The sequence below is a fragment of the Endocarpon pusillum genome, assembly GCF_000464535.1.
Source record: "Endocarpon pusillum Z07020 unplaced genomic scaffold scaffold991, whole genome shotgun sequence".
NCBI lineage: Eukaryota > Fungi > Ascomycota > Eurotiomycetes > Verrucariales > Verrucariaceae > Endocarpon > Endocarpon pusillum.
In genome coordinates, this window is record NW_006916673.1 from 58036 (window position 1) to 80662 (window position 22627).

The 22627-nt window shown below is 49.8% G+C and overlaps 6 protein-coding genes across 6 annotated transcripts; 4 read left to right on the forward strand and 2 right to left on the reverse strand.

The window, feature by feature from the left end:
- Positions 1-731: 731 nt before the first annotated feature.
- EPUS_06420 (uncharacterized protein) lies at positions 732-5042 on the reverse strand (the record flags this gene model as incomplete). Its single annotated transcript, XM_007808124.1, has 2 exons — positions 732-1485; positions 1561-5042. 2 exons carry the CDS (start codon positions 5040-5042, stop codon positions 732-734), a joined length of 4236 nt encoding a protein of 1411 aa, XP_007806315.1.
- A 4226-nt stretch (positions 5043-9268) lies between these two features.
- On the forward strand, positions 9269-10012 carry EPUS_06421 (Mitochondrial peroxiredoxin PRX1; the record flags this gene model as incomplete). Its single annotated transcript, XM_007808125.1, has 2 exons — positions 9269-9294; positions 9349-10012. 2 exons carry the CDS (start codon positions 9269-9271, stop codon positions 10010-10012), a joined length of 690 nt encoding a protein of 229 aa, XP_007806316.1.
- A 932-nt stretch (positions 10013-10944) lies between these two features.
- On the forward strand, positions 10945-14139 carry EPUS_06422 (uncharacterized protein; the record flags this gene model as incomplete). Its single annotated transcript, XM_007808126.1, has 1 exon — positions 10945-14139. One exon carries the CDS (start codon positions 10945-10947, stop codon positions 14137-14139), a length of 3195 nt encoding a protein of 1064 aa, XP_007806317.1.
- A 1077-nt stretch (positions 14140-15216) lies between these two features.
- EPUS_06423 (uncharacterized protein) lies at positions 15217-15603 on the reverse strand (the record flags this gene model as incomplete). The annotated part of the gene is made up of 1 exon (XM_007808127.1): positions 15217-15603. One exon carries the CDS (start codon positions 15601-15603, stop codon positions 15217-15219), a length of 387 nt encoding a protein of 128 aa, XP_007806318.1.
- A 1354-nt stretch (positions 15604-16957) lies between these two features.
- EPUS_06424 (uncharacterized protein) lies at positions 16958-20477 on the forward strand (the record flags this gene model as incomplete). The annotated part of the gene is made up of 6 exons (XM_007808128.1): positions 16958-17191; positions 17269-17534; positions 17585-18201; positions 18253-19313; positions 19373-19759; positions 19833-20477. 6 exons carry the CDS (start codon positions 16958-16960, stop codon positions 20475-20477), a joined length of 3210 nt encoding a protein of 1069 aa, XP_007806319.1.
- Positions 20478-20890: 413 nt separating this feature from the next.
- EPUS_06425 (Glycylpeptide N-tetradecanoyltransferase) lies at positions 20891-22616 on the forward strand (the record flags this gene model as incomplete). The annotated part of the gene is made up of 2 exons (XM_007808129.1): positions 20891-22351; positions 22413-22616. 2 exons carry the CDS (start codon positions 20891-20893, stop codon positions 22614-22616), a joined length of 1665 nt encoding a protein of 554 aa, XP_007806320.1.
- Between the last annotated feature and the right edge of the window lie 11 nt (positions 22617-22627).

Here is a 22627-nt window from a genome sequence, read left to right on the forward strand (position 1 = left end):
AACATGGCTCCTGCACTCGTCCACGACCTGTATGTATGCCGCATGAGAAGCGGGACAACCGAAACAGGCGCAGAGGCAGAATACAACCAAGTATTGTTATAGTTAACTTATTATCGTACGCAAAAGTTCCGGACAAACTGAACAAGAAGAAGAATTCCCTCCAAGTCCACACTCTCTCTTTACCTTCAACTTCTCCTCTCCAGTCCGATCCTTCTTACCCCTTCCTTCCCTGCTGAGACATCAGCTACGCACATGCTGGAACAGCCGAGCTGGGTGGCGCTAATGCAGAAAGGGGGCGAGAAGGAGGGAGAGAGAGAGAGATAGAGAGCGCATAGAAAGAAGAGGGAAATATGTAAGCATGACTCTGTTTCTCATGATGGGTGGCCACAACCCCAAACAGGAAGAAGAGAAAGAAAAAGATGGGAATGCGCAACAGCGTGCCGCCTGACGATCCGATGAGGAAGAATAAATAAATAATCACCCTCTGACTCCTGTCCAAACCTGTTCAACACCCGCCAAAAGGTAGCGGGGACGACACGAACACCGCCAACTCAGCGCATTACCTTGCATCCATCCATCCCCGTCCGTACTCCAATCCCAACTGGTAGCTTCCTACTACCAAAAGACAGCGCTCCCTCGTTCATTTCATACTTCATCCTCTCTCATCGGTCTGTCTGTCTGTCTCCCTCCACCACATCACCACACCAAAGACATACCAACAAACTCCCCCTTCACCTGCCCAACGGACTGGCAACCGCAGGTCTCCAGCCCATAGTCCTCCTCCTGGCGTCCGCCAGCCTCTTTCTGACACCCGCATCCTTGACATCATCCAGCTGACCCGAGATGGGAAACCCTCCGCTTCCACCCTTCCCCATCGTCACGCCACCACCCATCTCTGACTGACCTTGCACATCGTCCTTCTCAAAGAGACCCTTGCGCGTCTGCTTGGGCGGACAAGTCATCTGGACCAGTTTCGCGCCCTGGGCCAGGTAGTAAGGCGTCGTGGGAGAGTAGGATGCAGCATCACCATCTGCTGCACGGTCGTTGGGACCGCCGGGGGTTTGGGAGGTTGAGGGGTCGTAGTTGACGAAGCCGGTTGGTGTTGCTGGTTGCAGATCGGCGGCGGAGGTGGTGCTGATGGCGAATACACCTGTGGGCGTGGAGAAGCCTGATTCGATTGAAGCCGAGCTATCGGATTCGGCTTCGGCTTCTTCCTCGCGAGGCTGACTTGAAACATCGGACGCCTTATCACAGCCATGGCCCCGGACAGGCGTGTTGACGAGCTCGTCCTTGAGCTTTTGCATCATCTCCGCTGAGACGCTTCTCCTGCCTGCAGCGGCACCAGTGGCCTTGGAGAGGGTGCCATTCATGTTCAGCAGCGCTCTCGGCTGCATGGATTTTCTTCTCCTCGAGCCACCTCGCGGGAGAATCGATATATCGACCGCGTATGCGGATTCATCAAGCCATTTGGTTTCACGCTCACAGCTGTTGCAAAACCGATCAGCATTCGCACCTAGACGACTCGAGATATGACTTTCAAGAGCGGACGGGCGCACTTACTCAAGAACCCAACCAACACCGACACATTTCACCAGCCCCTCCGTATCTCTCACCTTCTCCAAAGTTCTCTTCCCACCATCCTTGTACACAACGTGGGTGATACCGATCTTCGCATTCCCACCTGCTGGCACAGCTTCCTCCGCATTCGCATTCGCATTCGCATTCGCATTCGCATTCACATTCACTCCCACACTAGCCCTCGGACTCCACGACCACGTCTTCACGCACTTGGCGCCCATCTGGGTCAGCAGCTCGATGAAGATGCCGCTCGCGTCAGCTCCTTCGGTGGTATACACATCGACGAACACGACTGCACCTTGCAACACACCAGATGATGTAGCCGGAGTTTGCGCCTTGGGGGTCTTGCTCGGCGCTACTGCCAATGATGGAACACGAGCCGCGGTAGGCGTAATGGGTGGCAGATTTTCGTCGTCCTCGTCGATTTCGATTCCGTCCAATGTGGAGTCTCCGAAGTCATCGACCGCGAAGCTCTGCTGACCGGGCGTTGTCATGGTTGAAGATGGTATGCTGGCCTCGCTTCGCGCTGGTGAGAATGAGTTGACTGTTCTACTCTGTGGAATACTGAAGGCTTGCAGCACGGGCGTTTTCTTGACGGACGATGGACCAGACGAGAGGGAGCGGCTGCGTTTCTTGGACACTTTGATGGGAGATGTGTGACCTTCGGGTCGCAGGGGCACTTTGGAAACGACTGTATTGGCAAATTGGGACTTTTTGGGTTGTGGTTGTAAAGGGGTGTTGAAGTCGTTGAGCGGAGCACGATTCGCTGTGAACACGGTTGCAGCTGGTGTGATACTGGTTTCTTGAGTCCCTGCTAGAACTTGCTCCGACGTGGCTGCCATTGGGGTTACGGGAACATTGTTTCCATCGCCATAGGTCGAGGAGGCAGTGGATACTTGGCTGGTCTCGTGCACATGTTGCCTATCTTCTTCTTCTTCGGTCCTTGTCTGAGCCTCGATCTCCGCTGAATAGTTGCGAGAAGCTTCACCTGGTGCCTCTGCGACAATGTCTTCTACATCCTGCCTCTCTGCCTCAGCTGAGTCATCTAGTCGCTGTGACTCAACAAACTCCATCTCCTCAACCACTCCAGTGGGAGCAAGATCATCTACTGGAGCATCATCGGCACTCTCTGGACAGGTAAACTCTTGCTGCATATCGCAATCAGAGTCTTCCGCTTCCATGCCCTCAATCGCTTCTTCGAGATCTTTCACAGCCATTTCGTCCGCGAAATAGCTCGACTTGTCAGGAGTCCCATTCACGGAACTAGCAAGGGAGCTTCTCAGACCAAGCGATTTCCTGCCTCCGAACGATTTCCGCGCCGAAGTCGACAATCTTGGTTCTACCGACACCCGAGAAGTTGCTGGCGAATGCCGATCGATGACCACTTCGCCACGAACATGCTGCGCTGCGACGGGCGAGAAGATGCCTCGAGGCCGATATTTCTTCATGGTCTGCTTGTCTGGACTGCTAGCGAGCCATCCGCTAAGCTGAGCTGCCAGAGGGGTGAAGCCAGGATTATGGTCAACTACCGGTGGGTTGGCCATCGACATGCGGGACTTGCTCCCCAGGACAGTGGCAGGTGTTTGTGTCTGTAATGTCCTGACTGGTGACTGCAACTCGTCTTCGGATGACTCGTCGTCATCTCTAAGACGTGATACACGGAACAGGAAAGAAGCGGCGTTGAGAGGGGTCTGGTCGCACGGCATGATGTTCGCAGGAGCGGTACTTTCAAGTTCAAGATCCTTGGGATGTTGGGTCTTTGAAGTGTCTGTAGCTTTCATGACTACCTGATCTTGAAGACCAGAGTGTACTTCCAACTCAATCGTGGGGTCATGCTTGCTTAGATCGCTCTCCGAAGTTGATCTGTTTTCAGCGATGTCTTGAACGTGATCGGGGCCGTCCATAGTATTCATCGCCAGTTTCAAGGGACTTCGAATGTCGACGACAGATTCGTCAAAGTCGATAGCACATCTCCCTTTGTCCCCCATGTCTTCGGGAGTCATTCTTTGCACACGTGGGGTCCGTTGTGGCGATTGGGATGCTCGGAAATGGCTCGAGACTATTATGTTAGACGACATTGTGTCCGTCTCAACCTCCTTAAGCGACGGTGCTATGCTTTTTGTTGTGCTGACAATAGACGGCGTCTTCACGGGAGAAATAGGTCTCTTTGGCGGTGACTGAAGGAGAGAGGCCTTGAAAGGTGATTTGACAGCTTTTGACGTGGATTGTGGGAACATAGATGGTTCAAGTGCAACGCGTTTCGGCGACTGAAGGAGGATCGTACTCGACGATGCCATGTCTCGGCCTTGATTTGCCTCATTTTGCCTTGGCCCTTGTGGGATCTTAAAGGGGATGTCACTTCGTTTGGGAGATTCCTTGAATGCCTCTTTGAACGGGCTGGAAACTGGTCGCTTGGCTGGACTCAGCAGGGTTGAGGTAAGCTGGGACTTGACGGGGGACGATGCGAGCGAGCCACTGCCGAAATCTAGCTTCTTCACTGGTGATACCATGCTCGCAATATTGACATTTCGCCTTGGAGACTGAGCTAGATCTCTAATTGGGGTTTTTGCTCCATTAAGCTCATCTTCGTCTGACTCTAGTGAAGAGCATGACTTGGCGACTTGCGTGACTTTCTTTGGTGTCAGTACTCTTTGGGCCGTTTCTTCCGCCGTGTCTGGAACTGTACTCTTTTTGACGCTCGTCCTTGATGTCGCTACGGGCCTGCGTACAGGTTTGGCTCTGATCCCGCTTGCTGGGGCTCCTGACTTGCCCTTAGCAGTTCCCTTCGCCTGCGGAACCGGCTGGTTTTCCTTGTCACATCCCGGCACATCTTGGAAAGTGACTTTCTTCTTTGGCACGGTCCCTTTCGATGGCGGTATCGTCAGAGCTCTGGTATCTGTAGTGGCAGATCCGAGTCGAGCTCGACCTTGTTTCTTTGTATTCCCACTTTCGACATCAACCTCATCCTGAGCCACCTCTGCTTTCTTTGGTCGACCCCGCAGCCTAGAAGCTGCAGCTTTTGGCGCCTCTTTTGGTTGTAATGTACCGCTTGCTTGACGCTTTGGGCGTACAGGCTCCACAGCTGTTTCGCTTTCCCCCAGGTCGTCTTCCTCCATGGTTGCTTTCTTCGACCTCGTCGTTCGGGGCTTCGGGTGGGTTCGTGAAGTTTCGCTCTCTGCTACAGGTTGTTGCTGTGGTGCTATTGCATTTTCCATTGCAGTGACCTTGATTCGCCGGGCTGGCGCAGCCGCTGCCACTCTCCTTGCGGACTTACGAAGCGGTTCATCCGTGACCGGCATATCGGTTCGTGCCAAATCTTCTTTGGTTAATTCAGTGTTCCTGCGTGCTGATGAACGTGAAGCAGTTCTATCTCGATTTGTTTTTGGAACATCGCCTGCTTTCTTCGCTGCAGCGCGAGCTCGGGTAACTCTCTTTTGCGGCGACATTGGCAATGCAGGAGCCATGCTGGGTGGGTCGCTCTTGCCTGCTGGAGTAAGCGAGAATCTGAATCGCTGTCAATCAGCGTTGTACATTCAGTCAGCAAAATAAATGAAAGGTTTGATAGCCATGCAGTATAAGAAGAGGAATAGTGTCAGCAGGAGAAGCTGGTGTAAACACTTGAATGTTTACCTACTTCTGCTTCTAGCCTAGCTTCGTCATGTGCATGACATCATGCCAAGGATATCGTGCAAATTTTTAACTTACTACGGCTACAGGCCTAATTTTTGCACCCCCCCTGGTCGAAAACGCTAGTATCCGTACAAAACCTACTATGCAAAATTAAGTATAGATGTGCACAAAATCGCTTAATTAGGACTAGTCTCTAAAATCGAGTTTGTTTTCCATTGGCATCCAAAACTGCTTGACATCTCTCCTGCATTGACTCAAGCAACTCCTTGAGATATTCAGGGGGCACAGCATTCCATGCAGCATTAACAGCTGCTCGTAACTCATCGTACTTGTGTAGAGTATCTCCATAGCGCTCTTGTATCCAATCTTTCATCCAATTCCATACCATCTCAATTGGATTTAAATCAGGCGAATATGCAGGCCATTGGACACAAGATATGCCACGTTGACGAAGATCTCGAATAGTACCCTTAGCAGCATGAGCAGGTGCAGCATCTTGCATAAATATCAATCCTTCGCTGCTGTTTATTTGTATCCAGTTATCAATGAGAGGTACGATGTGCTCTTGATATGTTGTTTCTTTGATAGTACCCCATTCTTTCTCCCAAAAGATACCAGGACCTTTTTTATCGCCATTGAAACAACCCCAAAACATCCAACCTTTACGTCGTTGATGACGTTCAACAATACACGTAGGATCCCACTCTTCACCAGGTCGACGAGTAACGTACGTTTTAGTATGTTGATCTCCATTAACCCATGTTTCATCACTCCATAGTATCTTTTTCCATTGTTCGTACGTCCAATTGACATGTTCAGAAGCCCATCGAAAACGCGCTTTTCGATTCTTTTCGGAAATAGGAGGTTTGCGGCGAGCAACTCAACGCGAAAAGCCTGCTCTTCGTAGAGCATTTTGAATAGCATACCATCTGATATTGATCTTTATAGCAAGAGGGATCTGGATCTATAGTATACGTTAATTAGCTGCAGAAGAACAAACCCACGCAATAATTTGCTCAAGTTCTTCTTCAGTAATAATTGAATGCCGTCCAGTGTGCTTTTTAGGTGTTAATCGATTGCGAATAGCATATTTGATTTGGTATAGAGTGAGATTTGGTAACTGCTGACGAATTTCGTTGTACGTATGGCCTGCGTCGTATAGAGTTTGAATTTGTAAACGTTGATCTCGAGTAGAATGAGAGGAATGAGAGGAATAAGGAGGAGTAGAGGGTCTATCAGACTCATTAGTATCCATATCAAATTAATAGAATTTGTAGAATTCGTAGAATTTGCAGAATGACAAAATTCGTGCAAAATAGCGACAGGGATGCTGACAGGGATGCGCATGTAAAAAACGCGTTTGTAAGATATTTTGACCAGGGGGGGGGTGCAAAAATTAGGCCTGTAGCCGTAGTAATCAATTGAGGTCCGTGCTGGCTCGAGGCCTCTTTGGTGCCATATCGTTGTCATCATGACTGCTATCGCCGAAGAGATGGGAGCTCAAACAACTGGTATCGGGCAAGGTGAATTAACCTGGATTACTAGGTTGTTGCAGCCAATTATTATGCCCATCTAGCGCCCTGATGATGCAAAACCACAACTATACCACGCCTTCAACATTTCACATCCACTTCCTGGGTCCAAAAATATTGACCGAAGGGATTGGCTAATCTCATGGAAGGAGGTGCAAGCGAGCAAAGTACCACGAATTTCCAAATAGGAAAATTCCTCGTGAACTTGCTCTTTAGCCGCTTTGCGAGTCGCACAGAGAGGTTGATAAAGTTGATGTTACAAGCCTGAAAACCCGAGAGGACTTGAGACTCTGAAAGTGAAAGAGTCCGCCGTCATGTGTGTAATCATGCTGATACATCTTATTTTGTGACATCAGCGGCGAAGGCCAATATGTAGGGTGCTGTATATACGCAAGCTGGGAAAAATAGTCGATCTGTGAGTCTCTTTGGATCATAGGAAGTGGTCGCATTTTATAGTCTGCCCTTTAAGATGAAAAGATACACGTCCAAAACCAATTTTTTTCTCAATACACTGATCCTGCAAGACGAAAATAACGCATCTTCTTGTACGTTGCTATATTGGGAGAGCCTTCCTAGATAGTGGTACGAACGGAGAGGTAGAAGAAAGTATTAGAATGTTTAGAGAGTAGTTGGGAAAATCTAGAATCATAGAGGCACACGAACCTATCAGAGACTCATCATACTAATCAAGATTCAATTAATAGACTGGAACTTCAGCTGCTGAGTAGGCAGCAGCGGTAACGAGATATATCGCCCTTCAGCACAGCGGCATTGCCGCTACGAAACCGGAACGGTCCACGAACAACCCAGCCTGCAACTAGTATCAGCCAGAAGATGACAGTGTGCGTCACTGCAGGTACACAGCACTTTACCACCACCGCCCCGTCCAGCAGTACCAACATCCTGATCCGACGTCGTCTTCTACATCAAAGTCAGCGGCTCCGCCGACAATTGTCTCAAAATCTCCGCACTCCAGGGCACTTTCAAAAGCGCGAACTGCGCATTCGCGGTTCTCTAGAACGTGAAAGCAACGAAAGACTACACATTTTTGCGGTTATAGCCACCCGGCGATAAGATGGGCCAAGCTCTAAGATTACACGCCATAGAGGACCATCCGCATCCGCACGTCGGGCAGGTCAATCTGATGGCCATGATCTGTGTAGGGAGAGTATTGATGCAGAGGATAGCAGAGATGAGAAGCGCCAATGAGGCAATCCGCCGAGTGGCCGCAGCAGCGGAAGAGGAGTAAGGAGTGGGTAAGAGGGGTTTCCGGGAATCGGTTGACTCCGGTTTCTTGAAAGAGGTAGCATTTGTGCTTTGCATATGATAAAGGTGGCGGCATATCGGCTAGCCGCGATGTCGAGGATATCTCATGGCCCCGCTGTTGCCTCATGGTTAGTGATCTGGTTGTCTTCTGTGTCCTTGCCACTCGATAGCATTCCATCTGAGCGTGAGGTAATGGATGCACATTCTGTTGGTGCCCTCTCTATCTAAGATACTCAGAAGGGCGGACGCAAACAGGCTGTAGAACTGAGCCAACTAAAAACAACATACTCATCCAGCTGACCATTCGAGTTTGCACGAGAAGTATCACTCAAGAGCATGGAACCAAAAACAGGAGACGGAAAACACAGCTGGCAAAATAGGTTGACAAGCATTGTGTGCACACGTGTTCTCGCCCAGTGAGGGGGATGATGTGAGAGTGCCGAGGTTTCGCTTAGCGCGCTGGCTGTTCTGTACGAAGGAATCGAGTTTCTCGCACAGATGCGGCGGTGCCGAAATGGCAGGAATTGGTAGGAGAGCACGTGATTATTCCGACGAGACTGACGAGAAAATGGCAAACCTAGGACCTTTTCTACCTCAATCGAGAATCCTTAAAGAAGCATAAACCTCGCTTAAAAGTACCAGATTGTCCCAAACAGACAGCACATCAAGTTGCGAATTTTCGTATCAAATCTGAGTGCTGGCGAGCGCTGCGATTGTTCACATGGTGAGTACGGTATTTTGGTACATCCTCTTCGGTTGAGAGCCTGACACGGACTAGGCAACCGTAATAAGCTGAAGTTGTAGAGAGAAGGATTCGATCACTACCTTGGGAGCTTGGACTACACTTAGCATAACTACCAGTAGCGAGTAGCGAGTTGGAATCCCTAAGTTAGTTGGTGGATATCTCGTGGTAAAAGGGAAGCCATGAATACTAAGTACTAGTAATCGAAGTGCCACACCAAGCCTTGGCAAATCACGCCATCGAGGTCTCTGGTCTCTGGTGGAGCACTGGGTGAAGATGGTTGACAAAAGCCATTCCTACTGCGTAGTAAGTTTGGAGAAATATTGAGCGATTCCCAAGTGATCACTCATCATGGCAGCCTCGAATTGCGAATCACTTTTGCACCTTTTTACCTTTTTTTCTCCCTCCAGCAGACTCCGCTTCATCTTTACCTGTCTCTACCATTTATCCTCTTTGGCCCTCAGTTGACCTAGACAGTACTCTTGCTTTTTGCATATCATTCTTGCTGAGTTGCTTCGTTATGGCTTCTGCTGGTGAACGTCAAACGTATGTTTCAACCAAGCAATCTTACTCCTCGAAGTGATCACTGACGTTTTCCAGGTTGCGCCTTGGGAATACAGCTCCCAACTTCGACGCCGAGACCACCGCTGGTCCCATCAACTTCCATGAATTCATTGGCGACAACTGGGTAGTCCTATTCTCGCACCCGGAAGATTACACCCCTGTCTGCACTACTGAGCTCGGTGCATTCGCAAAACTCGAGCCTGAGTTCACCCGGCGTGGCGTGAAGCTCATTGGCCTTTCTGCCAACACGATTGAGAGCCACGGTGGTTGGATCAAGGACATCAACGAGATCAGTGGGAGCAACCTCAAATTTCCCATTATTGGTGACAAGCAGAGACAGGTGGCTTTACTGTATGACATGCTTGACGAGCAGGATGCCACCAACGTCGATGAGAAGGGTATCGCTTTCACCATCCGTTCTGTCTTCATTATCGACCCAAAGAAGACCATCCGACTCATCATGTCTTATCCTGCTTCAACTGGACGCAATACTGCAGAGGTCCTTCGTGTAGTCGATTCTCTCCAAACCGGCGACAAGCACAGAGTTACCACACCTATCAATTGGGTACCTGGCGACGACGTGATCGTACATCCTGCAGTCAAGAACGACGAAGCCAAGACCTTGTTCCCTGATTTCAAGATCATCAAACCATATCTGAGGACCACTCCTTTGCCAAAGGAGAAGACCAGTGCTGCATAGGCTGCACCGTGGTAGATGAACGGAAGTCGTCCCCGGTTTCTCCACGAGTCAAGCGGTACCGTGGTCTAACAACTGTTTCCGGCTACCACATAAGCTACTATTAAAATCCACAAATCAGAAGCTTTGCTTAGATGCTCCCGCCTCGTTACAAAAAGTCGTAGTTGTAGTTCACTGCTTTCGACAACTGTGTACGCTGTAAATATGCGATCTACCAGGTGGTATGAGATGGTCTACCCCAACTTTGACGGGCATCTTTGCTTCCATCATCGCGTTCTTTACGCTTGATCTGTGGTAAATCGGTCCCGAGATCCGCCTTTCGCGCTGAGCTGCAAATGATCGGCGGCTGCATGAACCCGCAGGTCAAAGAGACCATCACTGGAACCCTGCTGGCTGGCTCTCGGAAACGCCTCATCCTTCTCCCACTGCTCCAGCCCTGGAGGTTTAAAGTTTACGATCCTTGTCCTTCTACATCGCAACCCAAAAGTCCCCCCAATATCCGATGCCTCTGTTCACTCAATACAACATTTGGGCTGTGTGACCTGCGCAACCGCCGGATAGATATCACATTAATTTCCACTGCTCTGCCGAACCATTTTCATCTTGCGCGGTGCCGCCTCAATACATTGGTACCTGCAGGTTTCTTTATTGCCTTTGCACGTCATCTCCAGTCTCACGGAAGCGTTCGAGACATATCTGCAACTATCCGCAAAATTTCTACATGAACCACTCTCGTTGCTTCGTGGGCCTTACCAATCTCACTCGCGATCGGTATCCGGAACCCTGGGAGGCGCATACCTAAGGAAGACATCATAGCGCACAGATCAATGCACAGCTCTTAAAAATAAGTTACAAAGGTACAAAGATTCTTCGCCATTTCTATTTGCTCCTGTGTGGCATTCAATTTCGTGCCACGTGAATGAGAAAAGCTAATGATGAGTCTCGTGCAGGACAGTTCCGCTGGTCAAGCTGCGCCAGGATTTGCCGAGCCACCACGTGCGCCGTGTACAGCCTCAGCAGGCTCCCTCTCACAGCCTGGGGCTGGAATCGCTCAGCGGCCTGAATTCGAATTCAACTTCCCTGCTCTGTCGTCTACCTGGAAGACCAACTCAAACGTTTCTCCAGTAGGATCTCAATCATCAAAGCAAAAATCAAGACATACACCTATCGATATCTCACACTACGTTGCGCTAGGTGGTAACAACCCTATAACATATCCCAAGCGTACTGAGAAGAGTCCAAGCTTGCTTGAGATATACGCGCAACATGACAAAGACGACTCGGGCACCACCAAGCCAAGAGTGAAACGTCATGTCCCGATCGTAATACCGGCCTTCGCCCACCCTTTTGTCAACGACCTTACCGAGAAGCCGCCATTCAAGTCGACAGTACAAGCCTGGCCAGTCCCACCGAGGCTAAGAAGGGAAGTTCGGCAGCTACCTTCTTCCCAAGAAGTCGCTGGCGTGCTTGCCATTCCTACTCATGATCCAAACATTATGCGTGTGAGCTTGACCAACGGGATTGCCGACAAGATGAACACCCCGCAGGCCAATCACCCTACATCTGAAGTGATGCGCAATGGACGGGATGGCTTCGCGGAATCTGCAACACCCACGTCTGGCCACGGTGGCGTTGTTTCGTCGACGTCCCAGCAAGTGGAAGGCTCAGGTTCAACAAACCTATCAGGACTTGTCTGTAATGTGTATAGGACTACAGGGAGAGAGCCGCACGCTCTTGTGGGTGCCACAACGACCATCCTGGGTGATAAGTTGTATGTGTTTGGGGGGAGGATATTATCGCAGAGAAGGCCCCATTTGACGTCACATCTATATGAACTGGACCTTGTTCGAAGACATTGGTCGAAGTTAGAAACATATGGGGAGATCCCCCCACCAAGATACTTCCACAGTGTCTGTGCATTGGGCGATACCAAACTTGTCTGTTACGGGGGAATGTCTCCCGCCAGCTACTCCACGCTTTCCGCGTCGCAGGGCGAGGAAACCCCACCCGAAGTGGTCGTCATGTCAGATATCCATATATACGATGTACCAACCAGAACGTGGATGTTCATCCCTACCCCCGATACCCCTCAAGGTCGATATGCTCACTGTGCAGCCATTCTTCCCTCCTCTGCTACGTTTACTTCCCCCACTGCTCCTTTTTCGGCCATTCAACACAATCCTTCGTCGTCGAACCCACACTCGGGTTCGATCGGAGTGCAGCTTGACGGCGCCGGTGGTGCTGAGATGGTGGTAGTTGGCGGGCAGGACAGCTCCAACCGTTATATTGAGCAGATTAGCGTTTTCAATCTGAGGAGCCTCAAATGGACCGCAACAAATTCACTGGGACGACAATGCGGTGCGTACCGGAGTGTTGTGACGCCGTTGACTGGCATGCCTGTTTCTTCTGTCGGGCGAGTCGCAAAAAATGCAGAAGATCTTGGGGACACAGTACCAGAAAGCAGATGTTCCATGTTGATATATTCCAATTATAATTTCTTGGACGTCAAGCTTGAGCTTCAGATCCGCCACCCTGACGGAAGGCTCAACGAGAGATTCATGGGTGGTGCAATATCACCCCCAGGTTTGCGCTTCCCCAATGGCGGCGTCATTGACCATCATTTTGTTGTCAGTGGTACCTATCTCACTTCTTCGAAACAAGAATATGCTCTGTGGGCATTGGATCTCAGGAATTTGACGTGGAGCCGCATTGATGCCGGTGGGGCAGTTTTTGGACAGGGCAGTTGGAACAGAGGCGTGCTTTGGAACAGACGCAATACCTTCGTCATCCTCGGCCATCGAAAACGTGGCTTGGTAGAGGACTACAATCAGCGTCGAATCAACTTCAGCCATGTTTGCATGGTAGAGCTAGAAGCTTTCGGCCTATACGACAACCCTAGGAAAGCTGCTCCTTCTTCTGGGTATGTTTCTGTCTCGTCACCCTCCATACCGACGGCCCTATGGCCCAAGGTGGCCAGCAAGACCGGCATCCGACCAGTGTCAGGCGCAGCTGAGAGTTTGGGTCAGCTTGCTCTTGGCCTGAAAGAATTGGCGGATATGGACTTGCTGGCCATCGGAGGAGAGCGCATCCCGGTCAACTCGCACCTCCTTTCTAGACGCTGGGGACCATTCTTCAACCGCTTATTGCGCGAGTCGTCTGCTGGCCAGGATGGGTTGGCAGATGCACTGTCTCTGAGACCACACATGGACTCTCAAGCCTCCCGCAATTCCTCAATCACGATTACACCAAGCCTAAACCACGGAAGCACATACTCAGGATCGACAACCTTGCATGGGAACCCTAGTATCTCTGATACCACCACTGGTACAAAAGCACAAGGCTCCATACATGATCTTGATTCTCCTGATACAATTCACCTGCCTCCGTCGGCACGTCCACGCACCTTATACCTGCCTCATACGTCTCAGACTATCCGCTTGATGCTTCATTATCTATACACGTCCTCTCTACCGCCAGCCACATCACTTCTTTGTACACCGCAAATACTTTGCTCTGTGCTCCAGGTCGCCCGACCATATGAAATTGATGGCTTGCTCGAGGCAACTGTGGAGCGACTCCATGAAGTCTTGGATGGACGAAACGCCGCTGCTGTGTTCAATGCTTCAGCGATGGCTGCTGGCGGTGGCAAGGGCATTGAAAAAATGGCCTACCTCAGCCGTGGACGAAGACCAAGCGAGGCTGGAACGATCAACGGAAATATAGATAAGACAAGAGACAACCATCCTGGAAGGACACTCAGCGCCAAGACTGCCGGACTCAGAATCGACACGTCGTTTGGAGAGACAAGGAGTGGGCTACGGAGGGGCAGAGTACAGGGGCATCAAAGGACGCAGAGCGAGGAAAGCGCAGCGTCAAATTCCACAGCTGCTAGCGTTGCCACGTCGGTCAGTGATGCTGACACCCAGAGTGAAGCACATGCGGACAAGCGCAAGGAGAAGGAGATGTGGACAGGTGATTTGAGCTCTGTCATTGGTTTGCAAAAGCGGGGTCTGAGAGGATTGATGGAAGGCAGAAGATTGAGGGAAAAGGGTAAGACGGACTCGAATCCCAGCTTCAATGCCGCCTCTGTTGGAACTGCCGCACAAACAGCGGGTAGTGGCGTGGGCTGAGGACGTGGTAATGGTTGGACTCTTCTACATGTAATTGAGGGTATGTTTGACTTGTGTTTGACTTGCATAGCGGTCCGGAGGTACACTTCGAGCGACAATGCGCCAATATGTTTCATGCTTGGCGTTGCACATACTACGTACTAGTATTATCAAATTCTTCCCGGTCAGCTGCCAGTGGTACATTCCTAATGCAGTCTCCATGACCCTTGTTTGCACCTGATCTTGTGCTGACCTATTAAGCCCCCTCTCCGTAGACACCAATCCATTCTTGGCTTTGATCATGGCTACTACTGATGCCGCCGAAAAGTGCGTCCTAGCGCTAATTTGAAGCTGTATATCTTTCCTAATCGGGTATAGGATAGAGGGTCTAGAGTGGAGAGGGCAGGGATTCTGTTAGCCAATCAATTGCAGCTATCCTCTGAAGTTGTTATTGCCCTCGTGCCTCTGAACTTGGGCCAATTTGTCACGATAGCCCTCAATATGGTGTTTAGCACACCGTCGCATACCCTCAGAGTGCATTTCGTAACGAATTCTACCCTTGGCCAGCTCCTTAATGCTCTCAGAAGAGGAGGTTACTCTCATATCCCATAGTGAGTCCTTGAGATACCCCCAAATTGGCTCAATTTGATTCAAATCAGGAGAATTGCTCATCCAAGGAGCCCTCAACACACCCATATCTCCGAGAGAATCCCACGCCTTCTTATGAACACCAAGATTATCCTCAACAAGCCAAACATTGCCTTGGTTGCCATGACGACGTTGAATATCTTGATAATAGGGTATCAAGAGAGGGATCAAAATCTCGTTGCGATATATCTACTAATCAATGCCCCCCTTCTTGTTATCTCTCTTAAATTCAACGTATTTAAACACCTGTTCTGCTGTACGTTTTCTTTTGAATCCCTTGTTGCCTTGATAACCTTCTGCTCGTCGTTGTTGATTGTGAGAAATAACATTATTATTTATCTCTTGTAGAACGTGATTTTCAACAGTACCAGAGACGTGGGCATTAGCCTGTTGAGATAGGGCTTCTCGCTTGTGATTCGCATTGTATTGATTAATATCTTGCCTTGCTTATTATTTATCCTCCTCTGTTTCTGGCTCCCATATCCAAAAAGGGAATTTGATCTCATCTTCGTACAGACCAATTGCACCCCATACCATCAATTGAAACTGCTCTGCAGGATCAAAACGTGCGTAGAGATGTGGATCTGCACCTTTTGGCTTTGTAATCTTTGGTTTGTTCCTAAAATGCCCTCCAAAATGACAGTAAGTTTCGTCGACAAAGATGAATATAGCACTATTCTCTTGCTCCTTAGTAGCCCATTCCGCATATTCAACGCGTAAATCTCGAACGTCGTGAGTAAGAACAGGCTTATTTGGCTGTACGACTCGAACTAATTCGTGATTGTTCAGAGGATCGCGATGCTTGTGAGCGATATTTTCGGCTGTGCTGCGTGCCATTTTGAGTCCTGCAATATAGGTTGTTACTACCTCAATAGGAAGCTCAAAATGCTCATGAAATAGCTCTCTTAACAATTGAGATGCCTCTGACCCTGGTGGTACCCTTGGTGGCCTCCCTGCCCTTATCCCATCTCTTGAATTTTGTGCAATAGCGAGAAACGAGTCTTGAGAGTCCCTTTCTGTACGCTCTAGGGCACGATTGTAGAGCTTGTTAATCGAATTCGCTTCAAGATCGAGTTTTTCAGCAATTTCGGCGAATTTCAAGCCTGCTAAAAGTCGCAGGGCAACGACAGCAACGCGCTTTTCGTAAGGGATTTCGCCATGATGAGGAGGCATAGCTATAGCTGCTTGTTATAGCTAAAGGGCAACGTATTTCGAGTAGTTGTTGTTGAGATACAACTGTTTGAAATTGGCTGTTGATTCGCCAGAATTTGGCGGAGATGGATCTAGCGTGGTGCTAGACCCAATTAGGAAGGGACGCACTTTTCGGCGGCACCAAGTACTAGTAGTAATACTTACTACTACGTAGTAGGCTTAAAATTCAATCAAGAGTTAAATCTCAAGCTCGTGCTACTAGTACTCGGTGCCGCCGGAAAGTGCGTCCCTTCCGGTACAGGTTTAGACTCTTGACGTTATCCTTCCTGAGCCTTGATGCATTCACCATGAACAGTAAATCAGTTATACCATATCTAACAAGATAGATAGGGTCAACTGTGAAAATGGGAGCCAAATCTATCATGTCAATAGATTATGAGAGGATGCGCTCTGTTCCATAGCCATTTTCAATTGGAGCTTGGCATCCCTACACACTAGGCTATATAAGGAAGAATCTGTCACACCACTGACGCACTTGTCGGTGGCACCGAGTAGGACGAAGCAAAGACAAGGGCGCCCTTGGCAGTGGTGGGGCGGAAAGGCTTGGCTGAACGCGGTACTCCAGGCCTCAGGCCTGCGCGGAGATCTCAGGACTTGCGTTTGCAGAGTTGGACGAATTCACTCTTTTCGACCAAGCAAACTCCGCAATGGATTCTAGAAGCATCAACCGTATCACAAGGAGTGCCCAGATATCAATAAAGGACAGCATCCGACTCGCTCTATCCAGCTGGCATCACGATGTGAACGTCTTGGTGCCAAGCATTCCAAGGCGCTATTGGTCTTCCATTGCTGTGTTGCAGGCTGGGCGTATGTAAGAAGAAGATGTGCAGGCTGTTCGAGTGATTGATTAAGTACTGGTTGCTCCCCCCCGTGGATATTCGTTTGAAATTCCCAACCTCTGTGTTGTCTATTTCCTCCTTCCCCTTGTTCCACCCTACCTTTACTGTCCCAATCACAACCTTCTCTTACCACTTTCACCATGGCCAAGAAGAAGCAGCAACAGCAAGTTGAGAACCATGTCTCCGGTCAAGCCAACAAGCCTTTATCTCGCCCGGCACATGCTCTACATCACCCTACAGTCGTGGAAGAAATCAAAGCTGATGTACAAGACGGACTCACCACTTCAGAGGCCAAATCTCGCCTGGACGAGTATGGCCGGAACGCATTTGGCGACTCTGGCGGTGTGCAGCCGGCGAAGATCCTGCTACGCCAAGTCGCCAATGCTATGACTCTAGTGATGCTTACCACCTCATTTTGTATGGGAGGTAGGACGGGCTGATCCAACCATAGGTGCTCATCATGGCGATGGCCGTTAGCTTTGGCATCGAATCTTGGATTGAAGGCGGTGTTGTTACTGCGGTCATTGTGCTCAACATCGTTGTGGGGTTTTGGCAAGAATTCAACGCCGAGAAAACTATGGATTCATTGAGATCCCTCAGTTCCCCAACAGCCAGCGCTGTGAGAGATGGGAGAACCATCAGCATTCCCACGGCAGAAATTGTCCCAGGTGATATGGTTGAAATGAGGACTGGTGACACGGTTCCTGCAGACGTCCGGTCAGTGGCATAATCTAGACCCCAAGAATCTTCTGACCAAAGATGGATAGGCTTGTGGAGGCTGTCAATTTCGAGACTGACGAGGCTCTTCTTACTGGGGAATCACTTCCTGTCCGCAAAGATGCCGACGCTACATTTGATGATGACACCGGTCCCGGCGATCGGCTGAACGTAGCCTACAGCTCCTCCACAGTCACCAAAGGCCGAGCCAGGGGTATTGTCTTTGCCACGGGAATGCACACTGAAATTGGTTCCATTGCGTCTGCTCTAAATGCGAAGAGCTCCAGGCGACGACGCGTCAAGCGAGACCCGGAAGGCCATGCTAAACCCCATCGTTACCTCGAAGCATGGACCCTTTCAACCAGTGACGCAGTCGGACGATTCCTTGGGGTCAACGTTGGCACGCCCTTGCAGAAGAAGCTTTCCAGGCTCGCAATCTTACTTTTCGGCATTGCCGTGGTCTGCGCGATCATTGTGCTTGCAGCGAATAGCTTCTCCAGCAATAAAGAAGTTATCATCTATGCTGTCGCAACCGGTCTCAGTATGATTCCAGCATCTCTCATCGTTGTCCTGACCATCACTATGGCCGCTGGCACGAAACGGATGGTTGAGAGACACGTCATTGTCCGGAATCTCAAGTCATTGGAAGCGCTAGGAGCCGTAACCGGTACGGTAAATCCCTTGACTTGTGACTGTCCCAAGCTAAATCATCGTTCAGACATTTGCTCTGATAAAACCGGTACTCTCACACAAGGTAAAATGGTTGCAAAGAAAGCCTGGGTTCCGGCAAAGGGGACCTACTCTGTAGGCACTTCGAATGAGCCCTTCAATCCTACAATGGGAGAACTCAGTTTTGATCCACTCCCTCCTAGCAAGATTGATTTCAGGAAAGCGGAAGCAGAAGGCCATGCTGTCACGTATACTGAATTACTTGAAAACAATAGGTTTCTTGAGGATTATCTAAACGTTGCATCACTGGCAAACCTCGCCCACGTTTACGAAAATCAGAATGGAGATTGGAACGCCAGAGGCGATCCCACCGAGATATCCATGCAAGTCTTCGCCTCTCGGTTTGATTGGAATCGCACTCGGCTCACATCGGGCGACGATGCACCATGGAAGCAGATCGCTGAGTTTCCGTTTGATTCCGATGTCAAAAAGATGTCGGTCATCTTCAAAGAGAAGCGGACAGATGAACGACACGTATTTACCAAAGGTGCTGTTGAAAGGGTAATTACTTCATGCACCTCAATCTACTTGAATGAGGGAGATGAGCCAACAGAGGTGACGGAAGACATCCGTAACGAGGTTCTGCAGAGCATGGAGTCGCTGGCTGCTCTTGGCCTTCGAGTTCTTGCCTTGGCCAGTCGCACTTACTCTGGTCAGATCGACGATGTGAATGAGATCAACCGTCAAGAAGTGGAAAACGACCTCACTTTCAGAGGGTTGATTGGCCTCTATGATCCACCTCGCCCTGAATCTGCATCTTCTGTTCGGGCTTGTCACGAAGCTGGTATTTCCGTACACATGTTAACAGGAGATCACCCCGGAACCGCTCGCGCTATTGCTGCTGAAGTGGAAATACTTCCATCTCGGATGGATCGAATTAGCAAAGACGTTGCTGATTCGATGGTGATGACAGCAAGCCAGTTCGACAAGATGTCTGATGATGACATTGACGCGCTCCCTGTCCTTCCTCTGGTGATTGCTCGCTGTGCTCCAAATACCAAGGTCCGAATGATAGAAGCTCTACACCGCAGGAAGCTGTTCGCAGCGATGGTTAGTTCTTTCTGGCTTTATTTATGTTCTCAGGCTACTGCTTACCGCATGTCTTACAGACTGGCGACGGTGTCAACGATTCTCCCTCGCTGAAGCGCGCTGATGTCGGCATAGCGATGGGCCAAGCAGGCTCTGATGTTGCCAAAGATGCATCTGACATTGTTCTAACGGACGACAACTTTGCGTCAATTCTCAATGCCATTGAAGAGGGTCGGCGAATGTTTGACAACATCCAGAAATTCATCTTACATCTCCTTGCTGAGAATATTGCTCAGGCTTGTACGCTACTCATTGGTCTAGCTTTTAAGGATGTGCGCGGACTATCTGTCTTTCCATTGGCACCCGTGGAGATTATGTGGGTCATTATGATTACCTCGGGCATGCCAGATATGGGACTCGGCTTTGAAGTAGCTGTCCCAGGTATCTTGCAGCGACCTCCCCAAAATGTAAGTATACAGCCCGCGCTAGTCCAAAGCCGTGTACCTCTTGATGCTGCACAACGTCTAATGCTTGGTACAGCTCACACGTGGTGTTTTCACCCTCGAGGTCCTGGTCGATATGGTTGTATACGGTCTTTGGGTCGCAACGCTCTGCCTAGCCTCCTTCAGCCTTGTGCTTTACGGATTTGGTGACGGCAATCTGGGTGAGAACTGTAATGCTACCTATTCCGAAGCTTGTGATACGGTTTTCCGTGCTCGCGCTACCTGCTTCGCCTGTCTGACTTGGTTTGCGCTCTTCCTCGCCTGGGAGATGATCGATATGCGTCGCAGCTTTTTCCGTATGCAGCCAGGGAGCAAAAGATACTTTACCCAGTGGATGCACGACGTCTGGCGTAATCGCTTCTTATTCTGGGCTATCATTGCCGGCTTTGTTACCATCTTTCCTACCTTGTATATCCCTGTCATCAACCATGATGTCTTCAAACATACCGGGATCAGCTGGGAATGGGGGATTGTCTTCATCTCTACGTTTCTCTTCTTCTTGGGCGTTGAGTCATGGAAGTGGGCCAAGAGGATTTACTTTAGAAAGACGGCAAAGAAAGCTGGTAATAACACCCAGGATCTGGAGGCCAGGACTTTTGGTCACTACATGAGTGAAAGTCCTTCCACCAGTGGAAGTGACCAGGACAAGGCGGGCCAGATGAAGGAAAAGAGTGGCCAATGACGTTCATTGGAGCCGGGGGGCAGGGGAGGTTGTGGGAACAGAATGACAGCGGAAGACAACATGGCAAATTGTATTGAGAAGCGGAGGGGGAAGATTGCACGAGAGTGTAGCTCTGGTCTCTACATGCTAGATAGATCATGAAGTAATGCTTTCACATCCACATGTGGTTGGTGCAAGGATTTTGCTTACAGTTTGCTTTTGCTAACTAAATAATTAAACCGCCGTGGGCAAACTCCGAAGCATAAGATGCTCCGATCCTAACCACCCCGCACAGGGCTGGTTAACAGCTGCCTAAACGGATGCGGGGACAGCACCCGTGCTCAGATATAACTTCTGCAAAACCAATACTGCACAATAAATCTGGAGAAGCTAGCATTCGCCTCGTTATCGGTCAAGAAGACTCCTCAGATACAATGGCAGGGTCGCAGCCTGTAGGCGGAGGTGGGCCGCTTCCAGCTACTGTATCGAATGCATCAGAATCAACAGAAGAACAATCGACAGTCAAAGACTCAACCACATCCTCCAATCCAGCAGCTGAAACGACAACAAAGAAGAAGAAAAGAATGCTGCAGAAACAGGGTGATCCTCTACACACGGACAAATCAACAGCCTCTTCTGAAGAGTCCTCCAACAAAGCCGCCTCGAAACTAACACCACAAATGGCCGACTCACTACTTGAGATGAACCCTGCCCTTCGCGGAGAGCTAGGCACTCTGGACAAGAGCAAAGCAAGAGAAATGCTGAAGAAAATGAACATATCAGATCTTCTGACTGGCATGTCAATTGGCGGCAAGAACCAAAAGGACATGGCTAGCTATAAGTTCTGGCAAACACAACCGGTGCCTCGATTTGACGAAAAAGCTGACGACCCTAAGCCCGATGGGCCCATCACTATAATCGATCCGGAGCAGGTAGCGAAAGAACCAGAGCCGTTACTCGAAGGATTCGAATGGTGTGAGTTGGATCTGAACAAAGAGGAAGAACTAAAGGAGGTGTATGAGTTACTGACCTACCACTACGTCGAAGACGGTAACGCCATGTTCCGATTCAAGTACTCAAAGTCATTCTTCAACTGGGCATTGAAACCACCAGGCTGGCTTGGCAAATGGCACATTGGCGTGCGGGCTACCAAATCCCGCAAACTCGTCGCCAGCATCTTTGGCATACCTGTCCACATCAGGATCCGAGACGTCGATCTGAAAGCGACAGAAATCAACTTTCTCTGCATACACAAGAAACTCCGCTCGAAACGCCTCGCACCACTTCTCATCAAAGAAGTCACGCGAAGGTGCTATCTCGCAGGGATTTACCAAGCAATCTACACCGCCGGCGTTGTCCTCCCCAAACCAGTCGGCACATGTAGATATTTCCATCGACCACTCGACTGGCTGAAACTGTATGACGTCGGTTTCTCGCCCTTACCGCCGGGAAGTACAAAAGCACGTATGATCACGAGAAATCAAGTTGCAAGCAAAACCTCCACACCGGGCTGGAGACAGATGAGAAGCGAAGACATAGAAGCCGTCCGTGATCTGTTGCAGCGTTATCTGTCGAAATTTCAGATGACGCAAAATTTCTCTACCGAGGAGATCGAACACTGGCTCCTCGATAAGAGTGCAGATGAGCATGATGTGCGCACCATCTGGTCGTATGTGGTCGAGGCGCCTGAAACGGGTAAGATTACCGATCTGGTCAGTTTCTACTGCCTGGAGAGTTCGGTGATCAGGAACGAAGGAAAGACGGATGGGAGTGAAACGGTGAAAGCTGCGTATCTATTTTACTATGCTTCGGAAACCGCCTTTGCGGAGAAGGAGAAGGGGTACAAAGAACGCTTGAAAGGCCTGATTGGAGATGCGCTGGTGGAAGCGAAAAAGGTAAATAGATTCCCATCTGCCATCTTCTTGCCGAATAAGAAATTTACCTTGCATCTTTCAGGCACACTTCGACGTCTTCAACGCCCTCACCCTCCACGACAACCCGCTCTTCCTGGAGGATCTGAAATTCGGCGCCGGAGACGGACAGTTGCATTACTACCTCTACAACTATCGCACGCAACCCATCAGCGGAGGGGTCAATAAGGAGAATATGCCGGATGCGAGTGAGAAGGGGAGAAGGGGTATTGGGATGGTGCTGTTGTGAGGGGTTTGCCG